General features: G+C 47.6%; 1 protein-coding gene across 1 annotated transcript in view; it reads right to left on the reverse strand.

The window, feature by feature from the left end:
* EFCAB6 (EF-hand calcium binding domain 6) overlaps positions 1 to 23,095 on the reverse strand; it is a 207,698-nt gene that overhangs the window by 80,427 nt on the left and 104,176 nt on the right. Inside the window, exons 16-17 of the mRNA XM_010960181.3 lie at positions 19,389 to 19,562; positions 17,657 to 17,825 (exon numbers count right to left, since the gene is read on the reverse strand). Coding sequence (XP_010958483.2) covers positions 17,657 to 17,825; positions 19,389 to 19,562 — 343 coding nt within the window. The remainder of the gene's footprint in view (positions 1 to 17,656; positions 17,826 to 19,388; positions 19,563 to 23,095) is intronic.

The following is a 23,095-nucleotide window of genomic DNA, read 5'->3' on the forward strand; positions in this document are numbered from 1 at the left end:
TCTTTACCGATGTTACAGCTCATTGAATCCTTAGCATAAGCCGTGGGAAAAGCACTCTTACTAATTCCATTTTAAAGATGTGGAAACTGAGGCTATGAGAGTTGCCCAGTCATGTGATTAGGAAGTGATTAGGAGGTTCAAAGGCAGTTCTTAACCACTATGATGAGCCCGACTGTTGGAATACGGTCCTTGGGGCCCCGACAAAGAACCACGCAGGTGGAAACGGATGGGAAAGGACAGTAGGAGGTGGGGGAAGGGCTCTTCCAGGGACCCCAGGTGCCCCCACGTGTATCCAAACAGGCCACACAGGCAAAGGCCAATCTGGGTCTCGACAGAACACCTTGAGATGCCCTCGGAACGCCATCTCCCACTCTCCCCTGTCTCCCCGGGAGGCTGTCAGGAGACAGGTTCTCCTTGGCCGCCCGGATCTGACAGGTGGCGACTCCTGCTCTGCCCCTCAAAGACCAGAGCTGCAGAATCGAAACCCACTGCGGGGCAACGGAGTGTCAACAGCAGCCGTGAGCCATCGGCTCTTTCTGCTTTGGTGCCAGCCTTTCTGGCATGTGGGCAAGGACCCAGGAGCGGGCACCTTTGGCCATCTATGAAGATGACCGTGGCTCGCTGGCCTGGGCATGGCTTGTGTGCGTGTTGAAGTGAACAAGCTGGGGATGTGTGTGGTGCAGGGTGGGAACCAGAGAGAAAGGGAGGGGGCGCAGGTGTGGCTGTGTTGCCTGGGGGCTCGGGGGAGCGGCGCTGGATTCCAAGATCATCCCCAGGACCCGCCTGGGGACCCGGGCAGGAGTGCGTGGCTGGGAATTCTGACAGCTCCGCACACACAGCCCGCCCCGGCTCTGCACAGGAGCCTGTCCCAGCACGGCTGGTGCAAGCGGTTAGACAGAACGCTGCGGCCCCAGGCATCAGGGGGGCTCTGAAACGGATAGATTGGTTGCTTTTTTTGAAAAATAACTTTATATTTTGAAAACAATTATACATGAATTATTCATTGCAAATTCCTCCTGCTTAGTCCTTCATAAAAACATATGTAAAAGATGGTAAGAAAATGTCTGTAAGCAAATGTTTCACAGCCTGGAGGGCTGAGAATCACCGGGAGGTGGGGCATGCCTTAAGCAGCCTGCCCAGAGGTTGCAGGCGTGCATCGCCTGCACAGAGCATCACAAAGGACAGGATACCCAGAGAGCGCCATTGCCAGCAGGGGTGCTGAGCCCTTCTCAAACATCAGAGGCTCTAACGCCTCCCCTTGCACCGGTCATCTCTAAGACGAACAGGCAGCAATCAACTCGATTGATCACAGCCCTTGGAAGCAGCCTGCAACACAATGCAGGACTAACCTGCAGCACTTACAAAACAGACTTTCAAGTGTTTAACCATCCAAATCTTGCCCTTTGGTCTTTTCTAGGAGGCATGGTTCCCTAAAAAAGTTCCTCAAAGAATAACAAACCGTGACCTGGTATATTCTGATTCACCAAATTGTCACTTCCGCCATTCTGGGGACATCACTTAGATCAGAGGCTGATTCTTCCATAGGCGGCCACAGCATGACACGGAATCATCGCTGGGCTCTCTGGGTGAAGACAGGTGCTCCCGGGCAGGTGCCCAGTAACCGGAAGTTGAAGGAGTGATTCAGTCTTTCTGAGTCTGGCTCCTGCAGACCACCTGTGCTTTGGGGGAACCACCCACCAGTCTCTGTGTGAGTGGTGCCTCTTGGCACCGTTTGTGGCAGCTGATCTAGGGAGTATAGTACGCATCCTTAACTTTCCACAGTCTCTTTAGTAATACTGAACCACGTCACATGACACATAGGAACCTTGCAACCACAAGGGTTTGTGCCCTGCCCCTGCCCTTTAAGCTGTAGGTGTCACTTTTTTACATCTACATATATTCTAAACCCCACAAGACAATGTTAAAATGTTTGCTTTAAGCACTCAGAGGCAGTTTTAATTAAGAAAAAATAGCCTTTTATATTTAATTGGCTATTTACCATTTTTAATGTTCTTTTCTCCTTCATGATCATCTGAGTCTCCACCTAGTACCACATTCCTTCAGCCTGAAGAACTTCCTAGCATTTCTCATAGTGAAGATCTGGTTGCAATGAATTATCTTAGTTTTTTTTTTTTTTTAATCTGAAAACATCTTTATTTCACCTTCATTCTTAAACGAGACTTTTGCTGAATGTAAATCGTGGGGTGGGAGATTTTTTGTTTGTTTTTGTTTCTGCTTTCCTTCCAGCATGTAAAAATGATTGTCCCACTGTCTTCTGGCCTCCATTGCTCCTGATAAGAGGTCCACGGTAATGCAAAGCATTGTTCCTCTTTTAATGTGTCATCTTTCACACACTGCTTTAAGGCTTCTCTCTTTGCTTTTGGTATTCAGTTTATCTGTCATTTTTCTTTGTATTTATCCTACTTGGGGTTTTCTGTGCTCCTTAAATCTATACATGTAAACTTTTCACCAAAAATTGGGAAAGTTCAGCTATTATTTCTCCATGTATGTCTTCTTCCTTGGTCTTCCTTTCCTTGTGTGACTCTAATTACACCTGTGCTGGACCTGTGACGTTATTCCACATGTCTCCGAGGCACTGGTCTATTTTAAATTCTTTTTTACTTTTTTTTTCTTTCTCTTCTTCAGTTTGTATAACTTCCATTGATCCACCTTCAACCTCACTGGCTCTTCCTTTTGTCATTTCCATTCTGTGGTTAAGCCCATATGGTGAATTTTTATTTCAGATATTTTATTTTTCAGTTCTAGAATTTCCATCTGGTTCTTTTCATAAATTCTATTTCTCTGCTGAGACTTCCTATACTTTCAGTCATGATGAATATACTTTCCTTTGCATCACTGAGCGTAGTTAGAATAGTTACTTAAAGGACTGGGCTAATTCTAACATCTGGATCATCTCAGGGTCTTTTCTCTTGAGAAAGACCACATTTTCCTATTTCTCCATATGTTGAGTAAATCTGGATGGTATCCTGGACATAATGAAGGTTCTGGTGTGGAGATTTTGGATTCTGTTACATTTTGTTTATTTGCGTAAGCAGTAGACCGGCCGGACTCTGTCTCTTGGGCAGCAGTTTAAATCTCAGTTTGGTTCTTTCATCCTCATCTAGTCTCTCTGCAACCTGCCCTGCTCTTGTTTGGTTTGAGGTCAGCCAAAGATCTGGGCAGAATTTGTGAACAGAACTTGGAGCATGCACTCTCCCTTTGCTGTGCAATGGCATTAGTGAGTCAGACCACTCTCTGCTCTCTGGCTCTTCAGGCTGGAGAGGCTGCTGGATTTCCATCAAAGTTTTATCTACCTTACGTGGCACCAACTTCAGTCTTCACTCAGGTGAAAAGCTAAAAAAGAGCAACCTTACTATTCCCATTCCCAAGAGTGGACTCCTCTCCAGAATCTGTCTGCTTAGTTCCATTCTCCAGGGCCTTACTTACTGAACACTGCTATCTCTGGGAAGGTTGGTCTGGTAGAGGTTTATTCAGCTATATGGGAAGCAGAATTCCCCGTAATGCTTGCTTGGATGCTACAGCAGGCACATCCTTAAAACCCAGCTACTGGTGGGGAACGCATTAGCTCAGTGGTAGAGCACATGCCTCGCACGCACAAGGTCCTGGGTTCAATCCCCAGTACCTCCATTAAAATAAATAAATAAAACCTAATTACTCTCCCCTCAAAAAAGTATATAGTGCTGTATGTCAATTATATCTCAATGAAATCTGGAAGAAAAAAATTTTAAAGAAGGATTTAAAATAAATAAATAAACCCCAGCTTTCACCAGCTCAGGGGAGGCCTTCCCATCCCTCCCAGCCGGAGTGACAGAACTCTTCTGTGAGCCTCCACGGCCCTTCGGCAGGCTTCTACCTTAGACAGTCCCTCATCTGGGGCCTCACACATGGCAGCCACCCAGCAAACTGCTGCTGGGTAGAGACACTGCCAGCACTTCCTTTTCACCTCTGTATCCCAGGCGCACATAGTAGATACTCAATAAATTTTGAACAACAACTTCTGTTTCCCCCTTACTACTATACTTAGTAACATTCTCTTTTGAAAATGTCAGTCTGCCTCAGTTAAGGGGATCCAAGGTTTATTCATAAGCCAGAGATTTAAAGGACACAATCCAAAGAGAAGGTAGAATTCAGGGGCACAAAATCTGGAGACTGCTTTTTTAGCCATTCCTCCCAAGCTGGAGAGCCTCTGATCTAAGATACTTGTGATAAAGCCAAAGAGAGTTCTGGGTTTTACTTTTAATAAGTAATATTTTACTTCTGTTTCTTGACATATCCATTCATAGTCAAAGAGAAGCAGGCAAAAAAGTCTTCTCCAGAAAGTCAGACTTACCCCATCTCCCACCTTCCACTCCCCCATCCCAACGACACCTGATCTTCCAGCTCCTCTCCCCCTATTAGCTGCCACAGTCTCCCAGAGTGCAGAAATAATCGGAGAATTCCAGTCATCAAGACTATCTGATCACATGCAAGTCTGGTGCTAGGCATGAGAGTACCATGGCTGGAAAAGATTCTGGAACTTTCAAAACAGATTTGTCCCTGAATAGAAAGTTGAAACTCTTTTGGCAAATGCTTCTCAGAATATTCAGACACACACACCTGATTGTCCCTGTGGCCCCAGCAAGACAGAGTGTTCAAAGCTGAGGCAAACCCACAGAGAGGCAAACAGGATGTTGTCCCTTGCACAGGCCACAGTCTATTTAGTTTGAGATGCTGTTGCCTGTTACGAGTGCAGGTAAAGAAATGGGATTTCCTTTTTGTTTCTTAAGTGACAGGAATACTGCAAAGAATGAAATGGATGTGCTCAAAGGATGTGGAGCATCTCAGACAAAAGCTCCTTGTGTGAGAACACTGATGGTGGGCAGACGTTGGGTGGGGGGGCTGTTCTGGAGACCGTGGCTCAGATGTGGGAATTAAGGCTGGTGAGCATCCCCAGCCCTGAGTCCCAGCATCAGTGGCCTCATGACCAGGGCCAGAGCTGGCTTCAGAGCTGCAAACACTGACTCCAGGGAGTCATGGAAGCTTCAAAACTGTCACCGAGAAAGAGAATGTGACTGCAGATCTCCTAGGTGCTGGCCACTGTCCTCAGTGACTTCCATCACTCTTATCTAAGCGTCACAACTCCTCAGTGGAAACATGACCAATCCCATCGTACCAACGAGGAGGTCAAAGCCCTTGAAGGCTAAATAAGCCATCTGTCCGCTAGGAAGGCCCAGCAGGAAGTGGTGGGGCAGGGGGCCGAACACGAGTCAGCCGGACACCGTGAGACATCACCGTCTCACGACTCAGCACTGGGCGAGCGGGGGGGGACCGGCCCCACATTCACAGGGTTGCTAGCCGCTGAGGAGACGCAAGCACCCGCCCCCAAGGTCGAGCCTGAGTACAGAGACACCCAGATAACTGCTGGGGGTACCGCCCGGGGACGCCTGGCAGCCCCTGACAACAACGCAGCCGTGGTGGCTGAGTCTGGACTCACAGCTGAGGCTCGGGCTCTACAAATAACAGCAGTGGGGGCTCCTTCTAGCCAGCCGCACGCTGGGAAGCGCCAGCCCCACGCCAGGAGCCGCCTGCAGTCTGCAGAGAGCGCAGGCCTTTGTGGACCACGTGTCTGGAACCGGGCAGCGACAGGGACAGAGACACTATGAGCCAGTGACTGCATAACCAAGCACCCAAAATGTGGTGATTTGTGCGACAACTAAACATTTATTCCTGCACTAGTGGGTCTGCAGGTCAAGTGCAGTGTGGCCGGTGTAAGATGGGCTTGGCTGGACGTTTCTGAGTCAGGCTGCAGGTCGGGGTTCACTGCGTTCATTCTGGGGACCAAGCTGAAGGCACAGCCGCTGCCCCGGGCGAACTCTCCTAACAGCAGATGGCTGGGCCCCAGGCCAGGCCACGCCATGCGAGCAGGTCTAAGGCTGCTGCTCAGGGCACACCCGCCACACTCCGTGTCAAGCATGGGCACAACCCGGCCCAGCGTCGTGTGGTAAGGGAAGCATCCACTGAGAAGGTGAACAACCGTGAGGGAGGGGAGGGAAGACAGAGTGACGGCAGGTGGGCGAGCTCTGAGGTCCTTTCCAGCTCCTCGAGTCTATGGGATTCTGCAAGCTCGGTGGCCGTGTTGTGACCTCTAGGAAGATACCATGATCACAACCCAGCCACCCCCCCAGTCTACAAGTTTCTAGTCCGTAGGCCAGACCTGCCTGGCCCACCTGATCTAACTCCACCCAGTCCGTCAGCGCTGCTACTGAACCACGTTTCCAGAAACGATCCAACCTCCCACCTTCTGGACCGTCCAGACAGACCGATGGTTTGGTAACAACCACCACCAAGTTGTACAACAGTGGGTTTTTCTTTTCTGCTTTGCTGCAGGCATGATGATGACAATGAAAACAATGACGATGATTTACTTTAGTGGTTTTTTAAAAAATATATTATCCCCATAGAACACAACAAGACTAAAGTTGTGTTTCGATGGCTCAGAATGACAAAATGCTGAGCCTAAACGCAACCTTCAGAAACTAAAATGAGCATAGAGGACCAGGCGACCTGACAGTTTCCAGTAGCAAGGGGAAACCCAGGGGCGACTAGTAAATCGACCAGACATGTCTAGCCTTGGGGGCAAATACCCAGAACCTAGCACACTTTTGCACACGTGTAAAATCTTAAGAGTGTTCCACGAATGAATGAGCCCAGTACTTCAGTGACAAATTGTGAAGATTGCAGATGAAAGCAGACAAGCCACTCCTCCCTCACAGGAGGCTGTTCTCAAGGCCTGGAGTCGCATTTGTTGTTCAAAGGACAGGTGGGGACAAACCACGGGGCCCAAAGTCAAGCACAAAGTCAAGTGCAGCAGGAAAAGCCGCCCCTGAGTGGCCACACCCTCCTCTGTGCCTGTCTGTTTCTCTCTTCTCAATTTCAAAAGCAGGTACCTTTTCATACATAAGCTTAATAAAAAGTCCACTTATGGTCCTAATAATGCACTTGGGGGTAACTGGATAAAGTTTACGTGGAAAAATATAAACCTGGCCTGAGAGTAGCCAAGAAAATATAAAAAGGAAGAAAAATAAGGAAAATAAGGAACGATCTGTTGTACAAAACTCAAAACAAAACAAAAGAACCATATTGCTCTGATACAGAATACCATGTATAGATCCGTGTAACAAAATGGGAATTTCCAGATGTAGAACCTAGTATGATGAGAATTTCACAAATGACAGAAACAAGATATGGAAGAGCCCTGTCTTACCCCACATACAAAAATCAATTCCATATGGATTAAGCATTCACTTTTTAAAAATAAAGCAGTAAAGATTCTTGCAAGAAAATCTGGGAGATTATCTGCAAAATATAGGAGGGAGGTCTGGGTAGGGGTGGGGTGGGGTAGAAGAATGAAACCGTATTGACCAAGACTACAAACCCAGAATTTATTTTAAAAAGAAAAAGAAAAGAGGAAGAAGTGATAGATATATTTGTTAGTATAAAAATGTAAAACATTTTAATGGCAAGAGATGTAGTAAAACAAAGAGACAAATGATAGATTTTGAAAATATATTTGTAGTGCAGAAGGCAAAGGCTTAATAGAGTATTAATTAATTCAGGAGATACTGGGGATGCCTATATGCCAGGCACTGTTCAAGCCACCAGGGATACAAGAGTGACTAAAACAGCAAAGTCCCTGCCCTCAGGTGCCAGGCCCTACTGGAACGGTTCACATCTGGTCTTGAGCTGAACCGTGTCCCCCAGAGATATGCTGACGTCTTAACCCAGGTTCCTGGGGACGTGACCTTTAATGGAAGCAAGTCCTTTGCGGATGCAGTCGGGTTACGATGAGGTCATACTGGATTGGGGTGGGCCCTAAATCCAACAACTGGAGTCCTTATAAGAGGAGGGAAGTCTGGACATAGACACACACAGAGGAGGACACTGTAGGAAGAAACAGAGACACAGAAGGAAGAGGCCAGAAATCAGAATGATGGCAGCTGCCAAGCTGAGGGAAGACGGGGACTGCCAGCATCGGCCAGAAGCTGGGTCAAGCAAGGAAGCTCTCCCTGCAACCCTCAGAGGGAGCACGACTCTGCCAACACCTCGATTTCGGGCTTCCAGCCTCCAGAACTGTGGGAGACAGATTTGTGTTGTTTTAAGCCACCCAGTTTGTGGAATTTGACACAAACCTCTAGGAAACAAATACATGTATATCAGCTCATTTAATGCTTCTAACAGTCCTACCATGTAGCTACTAAAATGATCTCCATTTAGGGATAAGGAAACTGAGGCTCAGAGGGGTTTGCCCAACGGCACACAGTTGCTAAGTAACAGAGCGGGATTCGAACCCTGGCAGCCTGGCTCCAGAGTCAGCATTTTGAACCACAATTCTACAATGCTTCCAAACTGACTAGATTTGTTCCAAAAATATGGAGCACTTCTTTTGCGCTGGGTCCTGTTTTAGATGCTGGGGACAGGGCAAAGAATGAAAGGGGCAGATAGCTGACCTTGTAGCACGTACATCTTGGGGAGGAGGGCAGGGCTGCAGGAAGCAGTGCCCCTGGGAGAGAAGCAGGCTGGAGCTGATGCAAAAGGGAAAGGGTCAGCGAAGAGCTGGGGCAGCCGGGAGTAGAGGCTGGGGCTGGAGGGAGAGAGATACAGAGCCTCGGGGGGAGAGAGTCCCAGGGCAACAATCTAGAGGATGGGGGTGGAGTGGGAGCCCTGGGCTTCTCATGAGGACAGGGATAAATAACAATGTCTACAGTAAACAAATATCTCTTATAAGTCACAGCAGGCAAAGGATGTGAATAGGCAAATCACAGAAGAACAACTCTTAATGGCAAAAAAAAAAAAAAAACCCCAAAAAAACCCCAGCCCATGCATTCACTAGTAGTCAGGGAAATAAATGCAAATTAAAGTTAAACTGAGCTATCACTTTAAAACTATCAGACCAGCAAAAATTAAAAAGAGCTATAATGCTATATAACAGGGGTTAGAGAAAAAGACACTCTCATACACAGCTGTTACAAATACGAAATGCTACAGTGGATTTAAAAAAAAGCACACAGACAACATGTGTTAAAATAAAAGTATATATTATCTTCAACCAAGCCATCCTACTCCTGGGAATCCACCCCGTGAAGATGGAGGCATTAATATGTAGAGATACGTAAAGAACAATTGTTTAAAGAGGAAGAAAAAGAGAAAAAGAAGTGAATGCCCATCAAAAAGGGAAGGGTTGCTGTTCAGCTTGCAGACCTTTGCTTCCACTGCGAACAAACAGAAAAGTCAGGGAAAACACAGCAAAACAGCAAAACATCTGTCTGAAGTAGAGAGAGCTGCCAATACAACCAGGCCTCAAAGCGACACAAACCTGAGAGAAGGACGGGAAGTGGGTCACGCACCCATTCCGGGAGCAGGGTGAGGGCTCATCATCGGGGCTGAGGCCCAGGCAGGCAGTTGCTACCAGCGGACAGGGAAACAGGTAGAGCCCGTGATAAGCTCGTGGGGCCACAGGGACCAAAGTCAGAGACTTGAATAGTCAGGTTCCTGGTGAGAAGGGAAAACAGAGAACTGAGCCTGGCACTGAGCCAGTTTTCTCCTCAAGATATTTGCTGAATTTGGAAGCCACATGGGGCTGAAGACTAAGAATCAAGGCAGAAAGTTTAAGAAAAGCTAAAGGTTTTTTTTTTTTTTTTTGGTCACCTTGTTGTGGTCCTGAGGAAACTAAGGTTAGATAGAGTTCAGGATTTCTCAGGGGTTATGGCTCAGAGAATAACCAGGCTCTGAGTTAAAAACTTTAAAGACTACCCTCTAGAAACAGGAGTTTAAAAAAAAAGCCAGAGAGGGGGAGTATAGCTCAGTGGTAGAGCACGTCCTCAGCATGCATGAGGTCCTGGGTTCAATCCCCAGTAATTCCACTAAAATTTAAAAAAAAAGGCAAACGGGGCCTTGAAAAACTGCACTCCAGCCCCAAGTCAACTCAGTCCCTAACTGGCTTAAGGTCATCAGTCCCTGATCTACCTGCTTAGCAAAGGAAAGGAGATTGGAAAAAAGTGGAACAGAGGATTAATGAACTGGAAGACAGGACTGAAGCACTGAGAGAGAAATGATGGGAAATGCATCACAGAATGAAGGAGATAAGTGGGTACTGTGACCAGGCCTAACACACATGACTGGAGTCCAAGAGGAATCGAGAAAACGGGGTATAAGTAAAAGGAGAAGGAATAATGTCTGAGAATTTTTCACAAAAATTTCTGTTCAAACACAACTTACAGATCCAAGAAGAACCGTGAAGCCCAGCAGGATGCATATAAAGTAAGGCACACTTAGCCACACCCAGTAAGACCGCTGAGCGCCAAGGACAAAGAGGAAACCCTTAGAAGCTGCTAAAGACAAAAAAAAAAAAAAAAAAGACATTCCATACAAACATGCGACAGTAAGACGGCTGGTTTGTTTAACAACAGAACAGACAGAAGCCAGAGACAACAGAATGATAGCTTTCAAATGCTAGAAGACACTGCCAACCTAAAACACTATTCCCAGCTAAAATATCTTTCAAAAGTAAGAGCAAAATTCTTCTTTCAGTTTCAACATGTAAAGAGCTTTTAAGTCATCACTTCCATCTTCCAACAAGAAAAAAACCAAACTGAAAATCAACGACTTCTCTTAGAACCACCAGAGAAATGTGAAGTCTGGGGCAGAGGATGGACACAGGATCACAGCCAAGATCAGCTCCCCTGAAGCGGAAGCCACTGTGGCCACAAACTGGTGGGAACAGGCAAGTGGTGATTTTGACAAAGTGTTGGAGCCTGAGTGAGGATTATCTTGAGAAGGAGAAACCCCGAGGGGCCCCGTCCCGGGCTGGGTACGCTTTCCTGGATTTTAACCCCAGGAACTCCACTCCAAGAAAAATCCCCTGTGCATCAGGGAAAATTACAAAGAAAGTGGGAGTAAATAAGAAGGAGAAAAGAAATAACAGAGGTAGAAGCAGAAAGCAATGAAATAAAATACGGACCAATCATGTGAAAAATCAGTGAAACCACAGCTTATGTGATAAAAACAGCAATAAAAGCGATACGTCTCTAGGCAGACTATTCAAGAAACAAAGAGAAAAGATTAAAAGTTGACCAATATCAGGAGTGAAAATGAAACCTTATTAAGGATTATAAAGACACTTACAGGATAACAAGGCAGGAGTCCATTTGATACAAGCAAATAACTGAACAAATCAGCAGGTGGAAGAGAAGAGACAACTCTTCCAGGTAGAAGGGTTCCGAGTAACTTGTGTGGATGCTCTGCCCTTACAGAGGTGGCACATGAGCATTCCCCACTCCTTACATGTGGGCTGCATGTAGTGACTTTTTTCCAAAGAGCAGAGCGTGCAAAAGAGAGGAAAAAAAGATTAAGTTCATAGTGGAGAAGCCTAAAAACACACCTCGGCCAGGGAATCAGGGTCAACATCAGGGTGTAAGTCAGGCTGACGGCACATTCCTGATGTGATGTATAGAAGGGCACTTCACTGTGGTCTTCCTCCCTCAAATGTTGCCCCAGTCTAATCATGGGGAACACATCAGAGCAGTCCCAACAGAGGGACATTCTACAAATATCTCACCAGTACCCCTCAGAGCTGTCAGGTCGCCAAAAACAGGGAAAGTCTGAGAAACTCACAGCCAGGAGGAGCCTAAGGAGACATGATGACTAAATGTGATGTGGGATCCCTGATGGGGTCCTTGACAGAAGGAGGGCGTGAGGTTAAATCTAAGGAACCCTGATAAACTATGGAAAGTCAGAGAGCTGGTCACCAGGACATTTACATCAAAGGAGGACAAAAGGCAGGTCTGTGGGCAGAATGAAAATGAGCCCAGGTGCAGGCACACAAAAAGGTAAGGTGGCCAGGACAACAGCACGGGTAAATGTGGAGGCACACGACGGCTTGCTTACCACACAAAATAGTGTCTTGTGGGCTTTAGTGCAGATGCGAAATTTAACTGCATGATGACAACAGCGTGAAAGAGAGGAAGGGGTGAATGAAAGTGAAGTATTTTTATTCTAGCAGTAGATAGAAGGAGTTATATTTAACTACATATAAGATGACAATGATGCGTGTCACAATCTCCAGGGCAGCCTCTAAAGACTGACAGGAGAACGTATTCCCCAAAAAGCTGACACAGGGGAAAATGGAGTGATAGAAATAGTTAATCAAAAAGAAGGCAAGAAAGGACAGGAAAAGATGCATGAGACAGCTGGGTCAAATAGAAAAAAATAGCAAGATGTTAGATATAAAATCAGCTATACCAGTAACTGAATATGAAATGGACTGAGTATTCCAAGTAGAAGACTGAGACTGTCACATTCTAGCTTTTAAAAATCAGCTATATGCTGTCCATATGAAAGTTACTTCAAATATAAGCACCCAGAAAGTTCAATGTAAAAGGACAGAAGAGGATATACTATGCTAACATGAGCCAAAAGAATGCAGAAGCAACTATTATCAGACAAAAGAAGACTTGAAGGCAAGTAGCATTACTCTGTGTCAAGAGAGTCATGTCATAATGATAAAGGAGACAACCACGGGAAGTTTCAGCAATTCTAAGTCTACATGTACCCAATAATTTAGCTTCAAAGTGACTAAAACAATAATCAATAGAATTAAAAGGGATCTCACTAGACAAGACCACAATCAGATGGGAGACCTCAACACACTTCTCTCACTAGCTAATGGGATGAGCGGGCAAAAATCTGATAAGGATACAGAAGTTCTGAAAAACACAATTAATAAGATCAAACTAATTGACACACTTAGAAAATTAAAGGTCCATGATGAGGGCACATTCTTTTCAACTGCTTCTGGAACATTTACCAAAATTGTCTCTGTATCAGGCCATAATCCAAGCCTCGGTATATTTCAAAGGATCAATGAAAGTCACTTAGGCTTTAAGATCTACTCTCTAATCACAATGGAATCAACTTTAAAATCAACAATACAAGGTAAACTAGAAAATCCCAGTTGTGTGGAAACTAAACAACAAATCATTAGACAGAAGAAGAAATCACAAGGGAAATTATAAAACATTTTGAACTAAATGACAATGAAAATGGGATCTACTGAAACCTGCATGACATGGCCACGCCTGCCCCCTGGGGACAGTGGAGCCATCAGCTCATGCCTTAGAGAGGCAAAAGCTGAGGAGCAGCGGCCCAACATTCTGTCTCAGGAGATGAGAAAAAGAAAATCAAATCAAATCCCCACCCGGGAGGAGGAAGAAAATAATGGCGGTAACAGCAGAAATACAGAAATATGAAACAAATACACAAAGAAAAATAACAAACAAAGTTGTTACTTTGAAAAGACAAAACTGACAGGCCTCAACTTCTGCTTTTGGGGAGGACGGAGCAGTTCATAGACGGCAAATACTCCCAAAGACAACAATTAAAGATAATAAAAAGGCACCAGAAAGCTGCGGAAGCCACGAGGTTTGAAGGGACTAGAATTCCAAGATCGGAAAGACCGACCCTTCAGAGGCGAATTGAGGCTATGCAGTTGCATTCTTCCTGGGAACAGCTGATGATTCTGGGAGTGGACTTTGGACCGAGAAACAGGTTTGGGCCAGGCAAACGGCCAGCCACTCCAGCGGAGTGTTCACTGGTGGTGTGGCACTAAAGTGGCAAAACTGGAGATGTGAGGGGACACGCTCAAAGTGCGGCTGGCTTCCCCTTCTGACCTCTGGAACTGTTCAGGGCTGGAGTCTAAAGACCTAAACGGAAAACTTAAAAGCAAGATGCAGGCCCCCAGACTGTGGTACGCAGGGGGCAAAGGCCCGCCTGGGAGGAAGGCCCTGAGAACACAAAGGCTAAAACCAAGCCCTAGAGGTGTGGTCAGTTGACACCGAGGGCCTGCAACTGCTCCTGCCCGACACGGGGCAGGAACTGGCCAGCTTGGGCACAGCCAGATGCCAAGACAGTCCCGCTTGGGCCTCTGCCATGGAGTTGTTGCTGGAAGACGGAGAAATAAATATAGACTTGTGATGGTTGTGTGGAGCTCCAATCAACAAAGTTGATGTGCGGGACCTCAGACACATAGCTGGTCACCCCCTTAAAGCATCTGCAAGAGGAGGAAGCTGTTAGGAGCGGCTGTGAGATGCTCGAGGGTATCTGTGGGCTTGCTTTACATCGAGGTCCCTGTCCCCAGGCGGGTAAGACTGTGTGTGATAAGGAATTGATGGTGTGGGTGGGGAGGGTGCCAACTCCCCAGATATGTGAGCGAGACCAGTGCCCAAAGGGCACAAGGTGCTCCACCGGGAGGAAGGAGGAAGGCTCACCTCCGACTAAGCAGGGTGAGATGTCCTTGCCTTCAAGCAGGTGCAGCAGCAAGGAGCCGAGGCTCTAAGAATCTGGGACACCGGGTTGGGCTGTCGCAGACTCCTGCTTCCCTAATCCACATCTCGGGGGCCCTGTGTGAGTTTGCTGATGAGCTCTGCCGCCTATGTCTGTCTCCAGGGGCCCCCGCAGGGACCCCAGAACTGGGACTAAGAGTAACAGTGAGCTAAACAATGTTCTGTGTATTTACTGAGGCTGAAGAATAACAGCTGCCCACCAGGAGCAGCCGATGGTGGGGAACTGGGATTGTGAAGCAGCCCTCAACCTCCTGATGGATGGAACAGCTCAATTAGCCTAATTACTCAGTTAGACTAATCTTGACTTATGTGTCCTTGGGCCTTTAGTCATTTTGCGTTTCCCTCTGGGTCACTGGTCTTAAGCAATGAAATTTCTGCTTTATTCATGTTCCCCATGTGGCTTAGTCCTACACCGAGCCTGTAACAGGCACCCTCAAAACGTTTACCAAGAGAGAGGATGGCAGGCTGTCGTGTTTGCCTGCCTCGTATCTACTCTCTCCTTCTCCCACAGGAACAGAACCTTGCTTTTCTGGAGGTAGCAATGTACCCAGCCAAAAAACGTTGTATACGTACACATTCGTATTTATATTTATACTGTTTCCCATCCTTCCCTATCAGTATGGCCATATAACACAATCCTGGTTAACAAAATGTAAGCGGAAGCTCCTGGGAGGAGCTTCCAAAAAAGCCCTTTAAAAAAGAAAGACTTATCTGGCTCAAGCCTTTTGCCCTTCCCTTTCCCCTTTCTTTATGCCTGAAACATGTGACGGCTGCGAGGGGTGCGGGGCTCTGCCACAGACGGGTGTGGGGGCCGGCTGCATGTCTAGGGATCCCAGTGGGCTTCTGAAACATCTGCTTCCCTCCCTCCGCTGGTGGCGTCAGGGCTCCACGGGGGATCCTAGTTACTCTCAAAGTTCATCCAATCATTCAGCAAACAGAGCCCTACTATGTGCCAAGCACTTGGGATGCATCACAGTCCAGAAGAGAAAAATGTCTACCTTGCGAGCACATGTTTAGTGGAGGAAGATGAGCGAACAAACAATAAAGAAATGAGCACACAGACTGTAAGTACAATGTGGTGGCAGTCAGTGATAACACCGTGAAAAAGAAAGCAGAGAAAAGGAGATGGGCGTCGGGGCAGGTGCGTATGCCGAGGGAGTGCCAGGCTCGCCTCGGCGGAGGAGGCGCGGTTGGACCGAGACTTGCAGGAGGTGAGGGGCCACCCACATGGGCATCGGAGGGACTGCTCCAGGTTGGGGGCACAGCCTATGCCAAGCAGGTCTGTGTCTGAGGAAGAGCAGGAGGCTGGTGCGGCTGGAGCATGCGGAGCAAGGGGAGGGTGGTCAGAGGTGGAGGCAGAGAGGTGATGGGTGGCTGGGTCATGCGGGGCCTTCCAGGCCTTCCTAGGACTCTGGTTTTTATTTGAGCGAGACGAGGAGCCACTGGAGGGTCCTGTCACCAATTTATTGGCGGGTCACCCGGGCTGCTGGGTTATGACTCAGCTGCAGAGGGCATGGCAGGAGCAGGGAGAGCGCTGAGGAGGCAGCCGCGATAGCCAGGAGAGGGGCTGGGGGACGATCGTCACATCAGGGACAATCGCAAGGGGGCCGACAGGCTTGAGTGATGAACTGGATGCGGGTGTGAGAGAGAGAGGACAGTCAAGGAGGACGCCGGGCGTCAGCCCTGAACAGCTGGAAGACAGGGTGCCCTGAGACTGGAGCGGCGCTGTCCAGGCGGCCTTGGTGAGGAGACCAGCATCTCTCAGACCCCACGTGGGGAGGTCCAGCAGGCAGGGGGTGCCTGAGACTGAAGTTTCAGGAAAGCGGTCTGCGATGTGAATGCAGGAGACACTGGCTTATCGATGGCAGAGGAAGCTAAGATGGGAGGAGCTTCAGCTCAGCTGATGGACCTAAGGGTGTCCTCAGGTAAGAAGCTGTCCTCAGAGTCCTGGGTGCCAGTCCCAGCTCAGCTGCCACCTAAAGCCCTTCTCTGAGGCAGCCGCTTCCCCCTCTGCTTGATGCCTCGTTTCCTGTGAACCCGAACTGACTCTGTGAATCAAGACGGCTGAGCACTGGGGTCACTGGAGGCTGTCATGCATCAGGGGTCAGAGCTGGTGCCAGGAGACCCGGGGCTTAGAATCTAAGACCAGGTGCCCTGGGAGGTTCAATGATACCCACCCGTTTAGCACCATAAAGTTGCTTTCTCATCAGAGTTAGCAATGACTAATGATCACACAGCCACCTGGTCCCCAGACCAGAAATCTAGGAACCACCCTTGGACCTCTCCTCTCCGCTACACGTTATCCCCTCTCCATAAGTCTTTCTGGAATCCGGCCTCCTCACCACGCCCCATGTGCTCACACAGCATCAGACCCTCCGTGTTTGTTCTGTTTGGGGAGGGGAGGTCTGGACTGTTTGGATGGCTGTCTAATCCCATCTCTGCCTCTCGCCTGCTCCCCCCTCCACCCACCCTCCAAGATGCCACTGTCAGGAGGCTGGGAAATGAGATCCAGGAAGCGCCTACTGCAGCGCCTGGCCTGGGGGCAGGCACCAGATAAACAGCTGCTACTGATACAATCATTCTCTTCTTGGAAATATATTCCACCGCCTTCTAAATTTGTCCACACGGACGCTGCTATGTTTCCCTTAAAAAAATAGCTGAAAATGATTAGCTGGAGGGATCATAATAGGAACTTTATGCAATGATTTAAATTAATTCCTCAGAAATCTATGTAGAACCTTTCAGAGTCCTTTCTGGCAGAACCTCACCGGTTCCCATAAGCACATGCAAATCAGTACTCCGAGCTTCCCACTTTCACTGCCAGGTTTGTTCCCACTTTCTCGAGGAACAAACCACAGCTCTGTCATCACAGCATCATGGGAAGTCCGGGCTGGCAGGGATGGGGGCCTGAGCAGCTTTCACTCGCCTCCCCAGGCTGCCCCGCCGTGCACACGGAGCCAGGCCCCCACGGACAGCCAAAGAAAGCATCAGTGCTGTCGTGTTTTGAAAGTTTAACTATCGTAAGCCAGCCATATCCACATCAAAAGCATTCTCTGAAGAAAGGTGCCAAAGACATTTTTGGCCAGAAGAATCCTTTTAAACTGTTGAAAGATGCCCAGGAATGAATCTGCCTTGCCCTGGAATAAACCCTCACTGAAGAAACTTGCTGCCTATCGCCTAGAGCACGTTAGGACAGTAACGCAACTGACTTCTTCAGGAAAAGAGGAAACCCAGAAACACAGGGAGGCCCATTCTCTTACCTTCTTGAAGTCTTGCACATTAACTTTGCCATTGGGCTCCTTGCTGAAGTCAAGAAATCGTTTTCTGAATGCTGGGTCCTGCTGCTGTACACAGGCTTTGAGTTTTTCAATAACTTCATCCTTGGTCATGTTCTTGGTCACGGCGCTTTTACTCTCAGCGTGCTTGGTTCTAAAATCACAAGCAGGCACTCAGATCCAGCAGAGCGCTTCCTACAGACCTCCCCCATTCATGAGCCAGCCCAGGACAACAAGGGGTTACCAGCCCCTTTTCACAACTGAGGGAACAGCTGCTCAGGTGGGTGGAGTGACCTGGGGGCCTATTACAGCGCAGGGCTTGTGGGTTCAGAGCCAGGTCTGCAGGACCGCGCCAGGTAAGCAAGCTCTCGTTGTGGCGGCAGGCCAGGGTGGGGGGCTCCAGGGAAGCAGATGCCCTCATCCCTACGCTAAGGTTTTCGGCTGTGCGCTGAACTGGCCGTATATGGCGTGTGGCTGGGCAGACATGGCTGGAAAAGGATATTTTTGTGAACTGGGAAAATGAGAAGTCAGAGCCTGTTAATAAGCTTTAAATTAATCAGGCCGTTTCACGGTAACTGGATCACAGAGGTCATCAAAGAGCCATGGGAAGGAAGGGAAGTCCACGATTAGTCCAAGTGGATTCATAAAATCAACTTAATTCATAAAAGGCAGACTCTATGCGCTGTGTGTGGGAGTGTGAGAACGTGTGTGTAATTGAACGATAACGATTTCCTCTTTCTCCAGCAGTCTCGGGAGCCCATTTCGACAGCGGTGAGATGGTCCTGGAGAACGGACTTCTCCTTTCCTGCTGCTTCTGTCAACTTTCAAGAGCTCCCCAGGAACGCCCACATTTATGAGATGCTTAATTGCTATTACTTCTTTCACTGGTTTTAGGACGCAGACATAGCTCGTCACAGAATGTTTAACCTTTCCCTTAAAACACCTTCTTTCTGCCCATTTATAAAGCAGCTACACTAAAATGCCCAGATATTCAAATTTCATTAGCACAGCATTAAAAGATTCCCATTGCTCTAGACTTAAGAACTTTTTTAAAGGGATGTGACAAAGTGAAGTCTGTCTTCCTTATGGATTTACCATAAGTTATGAAGAAGCAAATTAAAATAATATCTTTTCATTAGACGAAGCCTTTGTTTTTCAAAATGAGGAAGGGCTCTTAGAATATTCATCAGCCCCATTTTTAATAGATTTCCCAAGTATGTTTTATTGTTACAATTCAATTTGGCAATCATTTATACTTAAATTCTATCATTCATGTTAGAAACTGCTAACCAGTTTAAGGGGTGTATTTTGCAATAAATATTAAACGGTGGTAAGGAATCTAGGTTTCTGGAAAAGCATAAGTGTGAACGCAGGTATGTGACAGCTGAGTGGCAGACGGGTTCACTGGGAGGTGGAGGTCCTGGGTCCTTCCCCCAGGACGACCACTAAGTTTGTGGGTAACCCGAGGCGAGTCCCCAAGCCTCTCAGACCTCAGGGCTATCATTTCTAGAATTCATAGGTCAATTCAGTAATTCCTAAGATCTCTGCTTGCTCTAAAATTCCCTGACTCTAATCACTGTATTTCTAGTTAGCCATGTTTCTTATTTAAATCATAAAATATTTAAATACTCATTTAGTCAACAAATATTTACTAACCACCCATCCTGCAACAGGCACCGTGGTTTTCATACACGCTTGTGTTTTTGCCTTCGTTTACCTCTCAGAAGGATCCGGCTGTTGCTGTTCCTCTTTTTGAAAATGTTCATTGAACAGCTGATCCTTTGGAACGAGCACTGGAGAGGCAGTGGGCGGGCCATTAATTCCTATGCACGCCAAGAGCTTCTTGTAAAGGATTCTTCCTGAAGCAACATCCTGAAACTTACTGCAGAGTCTGAATTTTTTAAATAATTAGAAAACATCCGTTAGAATGGCTAAAAGAAGACTGACCCAACTACGTGTTGGCAAGGATGTAACTACAACTCCCCGCCATCACTGGTGGGAAGCAAAATGGTGCAGCCACTTTGGAAGACAGTTTGGCCATTGAACACACACTCACCGGAGGAGCCAGCCACTCCACCCCTAGGCACTTACCAAACAGAAATAAAAATGTATGTCCACACAAAGACTGGTACAATATGCACAGCATTATTTGTAATAGCAAAAATGAAATAAACCAAATGTCCACGACGGGTGAATGGATCCACAAAGTGGGGTAAGGCCACACAACAGAATGTGACTCAGTCACGAACAAGAACCAACCGAGGATGCACGTAACAATGGGCGTGAATCTCTATGTCATTACGCTTGATGAATAAAGCCCGACAGAAAAGAGAACAGTTCGTACGCTTTCATTTCTATCACATCCTAGAAAACGTAGTCATCTGTATGACATGGCTGCTAGGTGGGCGGGAGAGGTGAACTGCCAAAGGCCATAGGAGCCTTTTGGGGGTGATGAAAAAGTTCAGTATCTTGACTGACAGCTTGTGATGGGTTCATGGATCTACACACATGATGGAGTTCCTCAGAGCGTGTCATTTAAGTATATGGTTTATTGTCTGTAAGAATACTGCAATAAAGATCTAACAAACGTAGAATAAAGAAAAAATTTAACTGGAAATTTGGGTATGGAATTATGGAAGTCTTTTATTGGAATTTGGAGTGTGCAAATATTTGAGAAAAACATAGGAAACCACTATTATGCAGACTTGCTTTCTTTTTCAACATTTTGCTTGTTAATATTTTTCTCATCATAAACATTGCGTGTGCTCAGTGTTGCAAACTTGGTCAAGCCTGAGGCCCCAGACAAAATCCCACAGATTCGTTACAATGCACAAGGCTGTAGCACACAGTAGGTGCGGGTGTGAGCCCCGGAACCAGCTCTCGGACCTAAGAGAAGGTGGCCGTTCACGGGGACGGGTCTGTGGACACTTTCAGGGCACAGTGAGGACGCAACTCTTTTCACATGAATACTAGGCATCCTTCATCTGTCCCACCCCAAGTCTCTCGAGCATGTATAGCGGACCTTTTGGAGGCTACGTGCCATGTGACTGTCCACACTCCGACGACCACCAGAGCGCGTGCACGTGTAGACTGGGTTCTAACACGCCCTAGGGCTGCGGGAACGTGCGGGGCACACACGAGGAGCTACAGTGAGTTTTCAGAGATTAACTCAGTTCCTTTTTTTCACATTGTTTCTATTGAAGGCCATTTAAAGGGCGCTCTCTTGCTGCCATCACACAAGGAAGTGATAAGGGAAAGAAACTTCACTGAAGTGAAGACTGTCAGAGCAAAGTGAAGATACGTCACTGTCGTGGGATCTAAATAGAAACTGACTTCTTTACCTTCACTTCTTCTCACACAAAGGAAAAGACAATCAGTGAAGCACTGTCATATATATGACGGCCTGTCTGATATACGTATGAATTTGGACTAGACATTACTAACTAAAGGAGCTGGACATGCCGATAAAATTACGCAGGGTGAACCTGGCTTAGTCTGTCTCTGACTCCCATCCTGCGGGTAGACCATACCTGTAAATGACTTTGTCATCTGACTCAAACATATTAGCTGACCTTCTTTACAGCGTTTCACTAGCTCCTGACTAGCTACCTTTGGCTACAGCTGCTATAGTCTCTAACCTCGTCATCATCCGATGAATCGTTATCTTGAAACCCCAAAGGTTCCCCTGAGCCGACAGGAACACAAGCAGTGAGTCCGCTCTCACATGCGGCAGCAAAGGTTCAACGTCTCCGTTTTAACTTCTAACACAGTAAGGACTGACACAATACTCCAAGCAACAAAAACTCTTTAAGGTCCTCAGTAACCTTTAAGAGCATCAAAGGGTAAGAAACACTGGGCTGGGGCACGTCACCCCTTTGAGGCTTCAGTGTCCTCACACATAATAAAAGTCCCTGCCTCAGAGGATTACGGTAAAAATTACATGCAAGGATGGACCGAAAGGTCTTAGCACCGGGCCGGCATGCTGTGTGTGCATGTGCTCAGCCCTCTGTGGCTGTGACAGCAGTACCACGGTATCAGGGTGACACACGTGGAGCCAGGAGTCAGAGCACGAGCTCGGAAACCATCCTTCGCTCAGTAAGCACTGGCAACGGTCCTAACTGCGGCAGGAAACGCTGCTGCTGCGAGGTGATGAGCCCTGCACCTCATCGCTACAATGGTGAGCGGAGCAGAGCGATGCCCCCCTCGTGGAGCTTCAGGGGACCGGGAAACTGTTCACTCCAACCAAGGGAACAGATCATCCAAGAGCCCAGAGGCAACAGAGAGCTCGGTGCTTTCAAGAAATAGGAAGCGGTTCAGCCCAGCCAAGCTGAGCCCTGCAGGACCAGCCGCAGCAAACGTTTATTCAGAGCTTGCTGTGGGCTTGGGAAAGGCTTTGTGCCTATTTGATCTCATTTGATCCTTACCGCAACTCTCAGAGTGGTTAAGTACCTTACCCAAGTTCACAGCTAGTTAAGGGCTGAGCCAGGATTGGAACCCAGGCAGTCCGGCAGCAGAGCCCAAGCTCCGGAGAGGTTCGAGGATCCTGAAGGGCTGGGAAGCCACTCTCTGCTAAAGCTTCAGGGTATTTTCCTAATGGCAAGAGGACATCCAAGTGCTTCAAGCAGGGTGATTATCTTTGTGGTTTAGACAAAGACTGGCTACACAAGGGGGAACAGAAAAGAGAGGCTTGCATCTCAAATATCTAATTGCCTACCCGTCCAGCCCACCAAAGTGCATTCATTCACACCCTCACTTGACACTTAAGAAGCCCTCCCTGTCCACAAGCCGGGCACTGCTCCGCCCCGAGGTACCGGGCTTCGGGATGAACAGACAAAGTCCCTGCACTTTACAGCTTTGACAAACAAGAGCCATGAAAATGGAGCTGGGTGACAGGTGGAGAGTAACTGGGAGGTGGGGGCAGGGTGGAGAAGGCGGTGAACGGAGTGACCAGCCACTGTGTGCTGACGTGTCACCAATCTCCCCTCCAAGTTAACGTGTCCAAAACAGAATTTCTGATGTTCACCGCTGAATCTGTTCCTCCCACAGCCTCCCCCATCTCACAGGGTAATCTGAGTACCCAGGTGCTGGGGCCAGAAGCTTGGCCTCACCCCCGCTCCCTTCTCACCCCATCCCACTCCGTGCCCCTGGCTGTGCTCCAAACACATCCTGGACCTCCAAGTGTGCTCATGACATCTATTTCTGGAAGAACCACAGAGACAAAGTGTCGCTCCATTTGTGGGGCAGGGGGGTGGGCAGGGAGGCGGGAGGTGGGTTCTTGTTACACCAAACTGATTTCCAAAGAGGCTTTATCACTCACACTTCCACCTGCACACGTGAGAGGAGCAATTTCTCCACCTTCTTGCTCTATCTTTTTATGTGTTTGCAAATTTGCATTTCTTCTACTTCAAGTGATACCTAATGTAG

This window comes from Camelus bactrianus, chromosome 12, assembly GCF_048773025.1.
Source record: "Camelus bactrianus isolate YW-2024 breed Bactrian camel chromosome 12, ASM4877302v1, whole genome shotgun sequence".
Lineage (NCBI taxonomy): Eukaryota > Metazoa > Chordata > Mammalia > Artiodactyla > Camelidae > Camelus > Camelus bactrianus.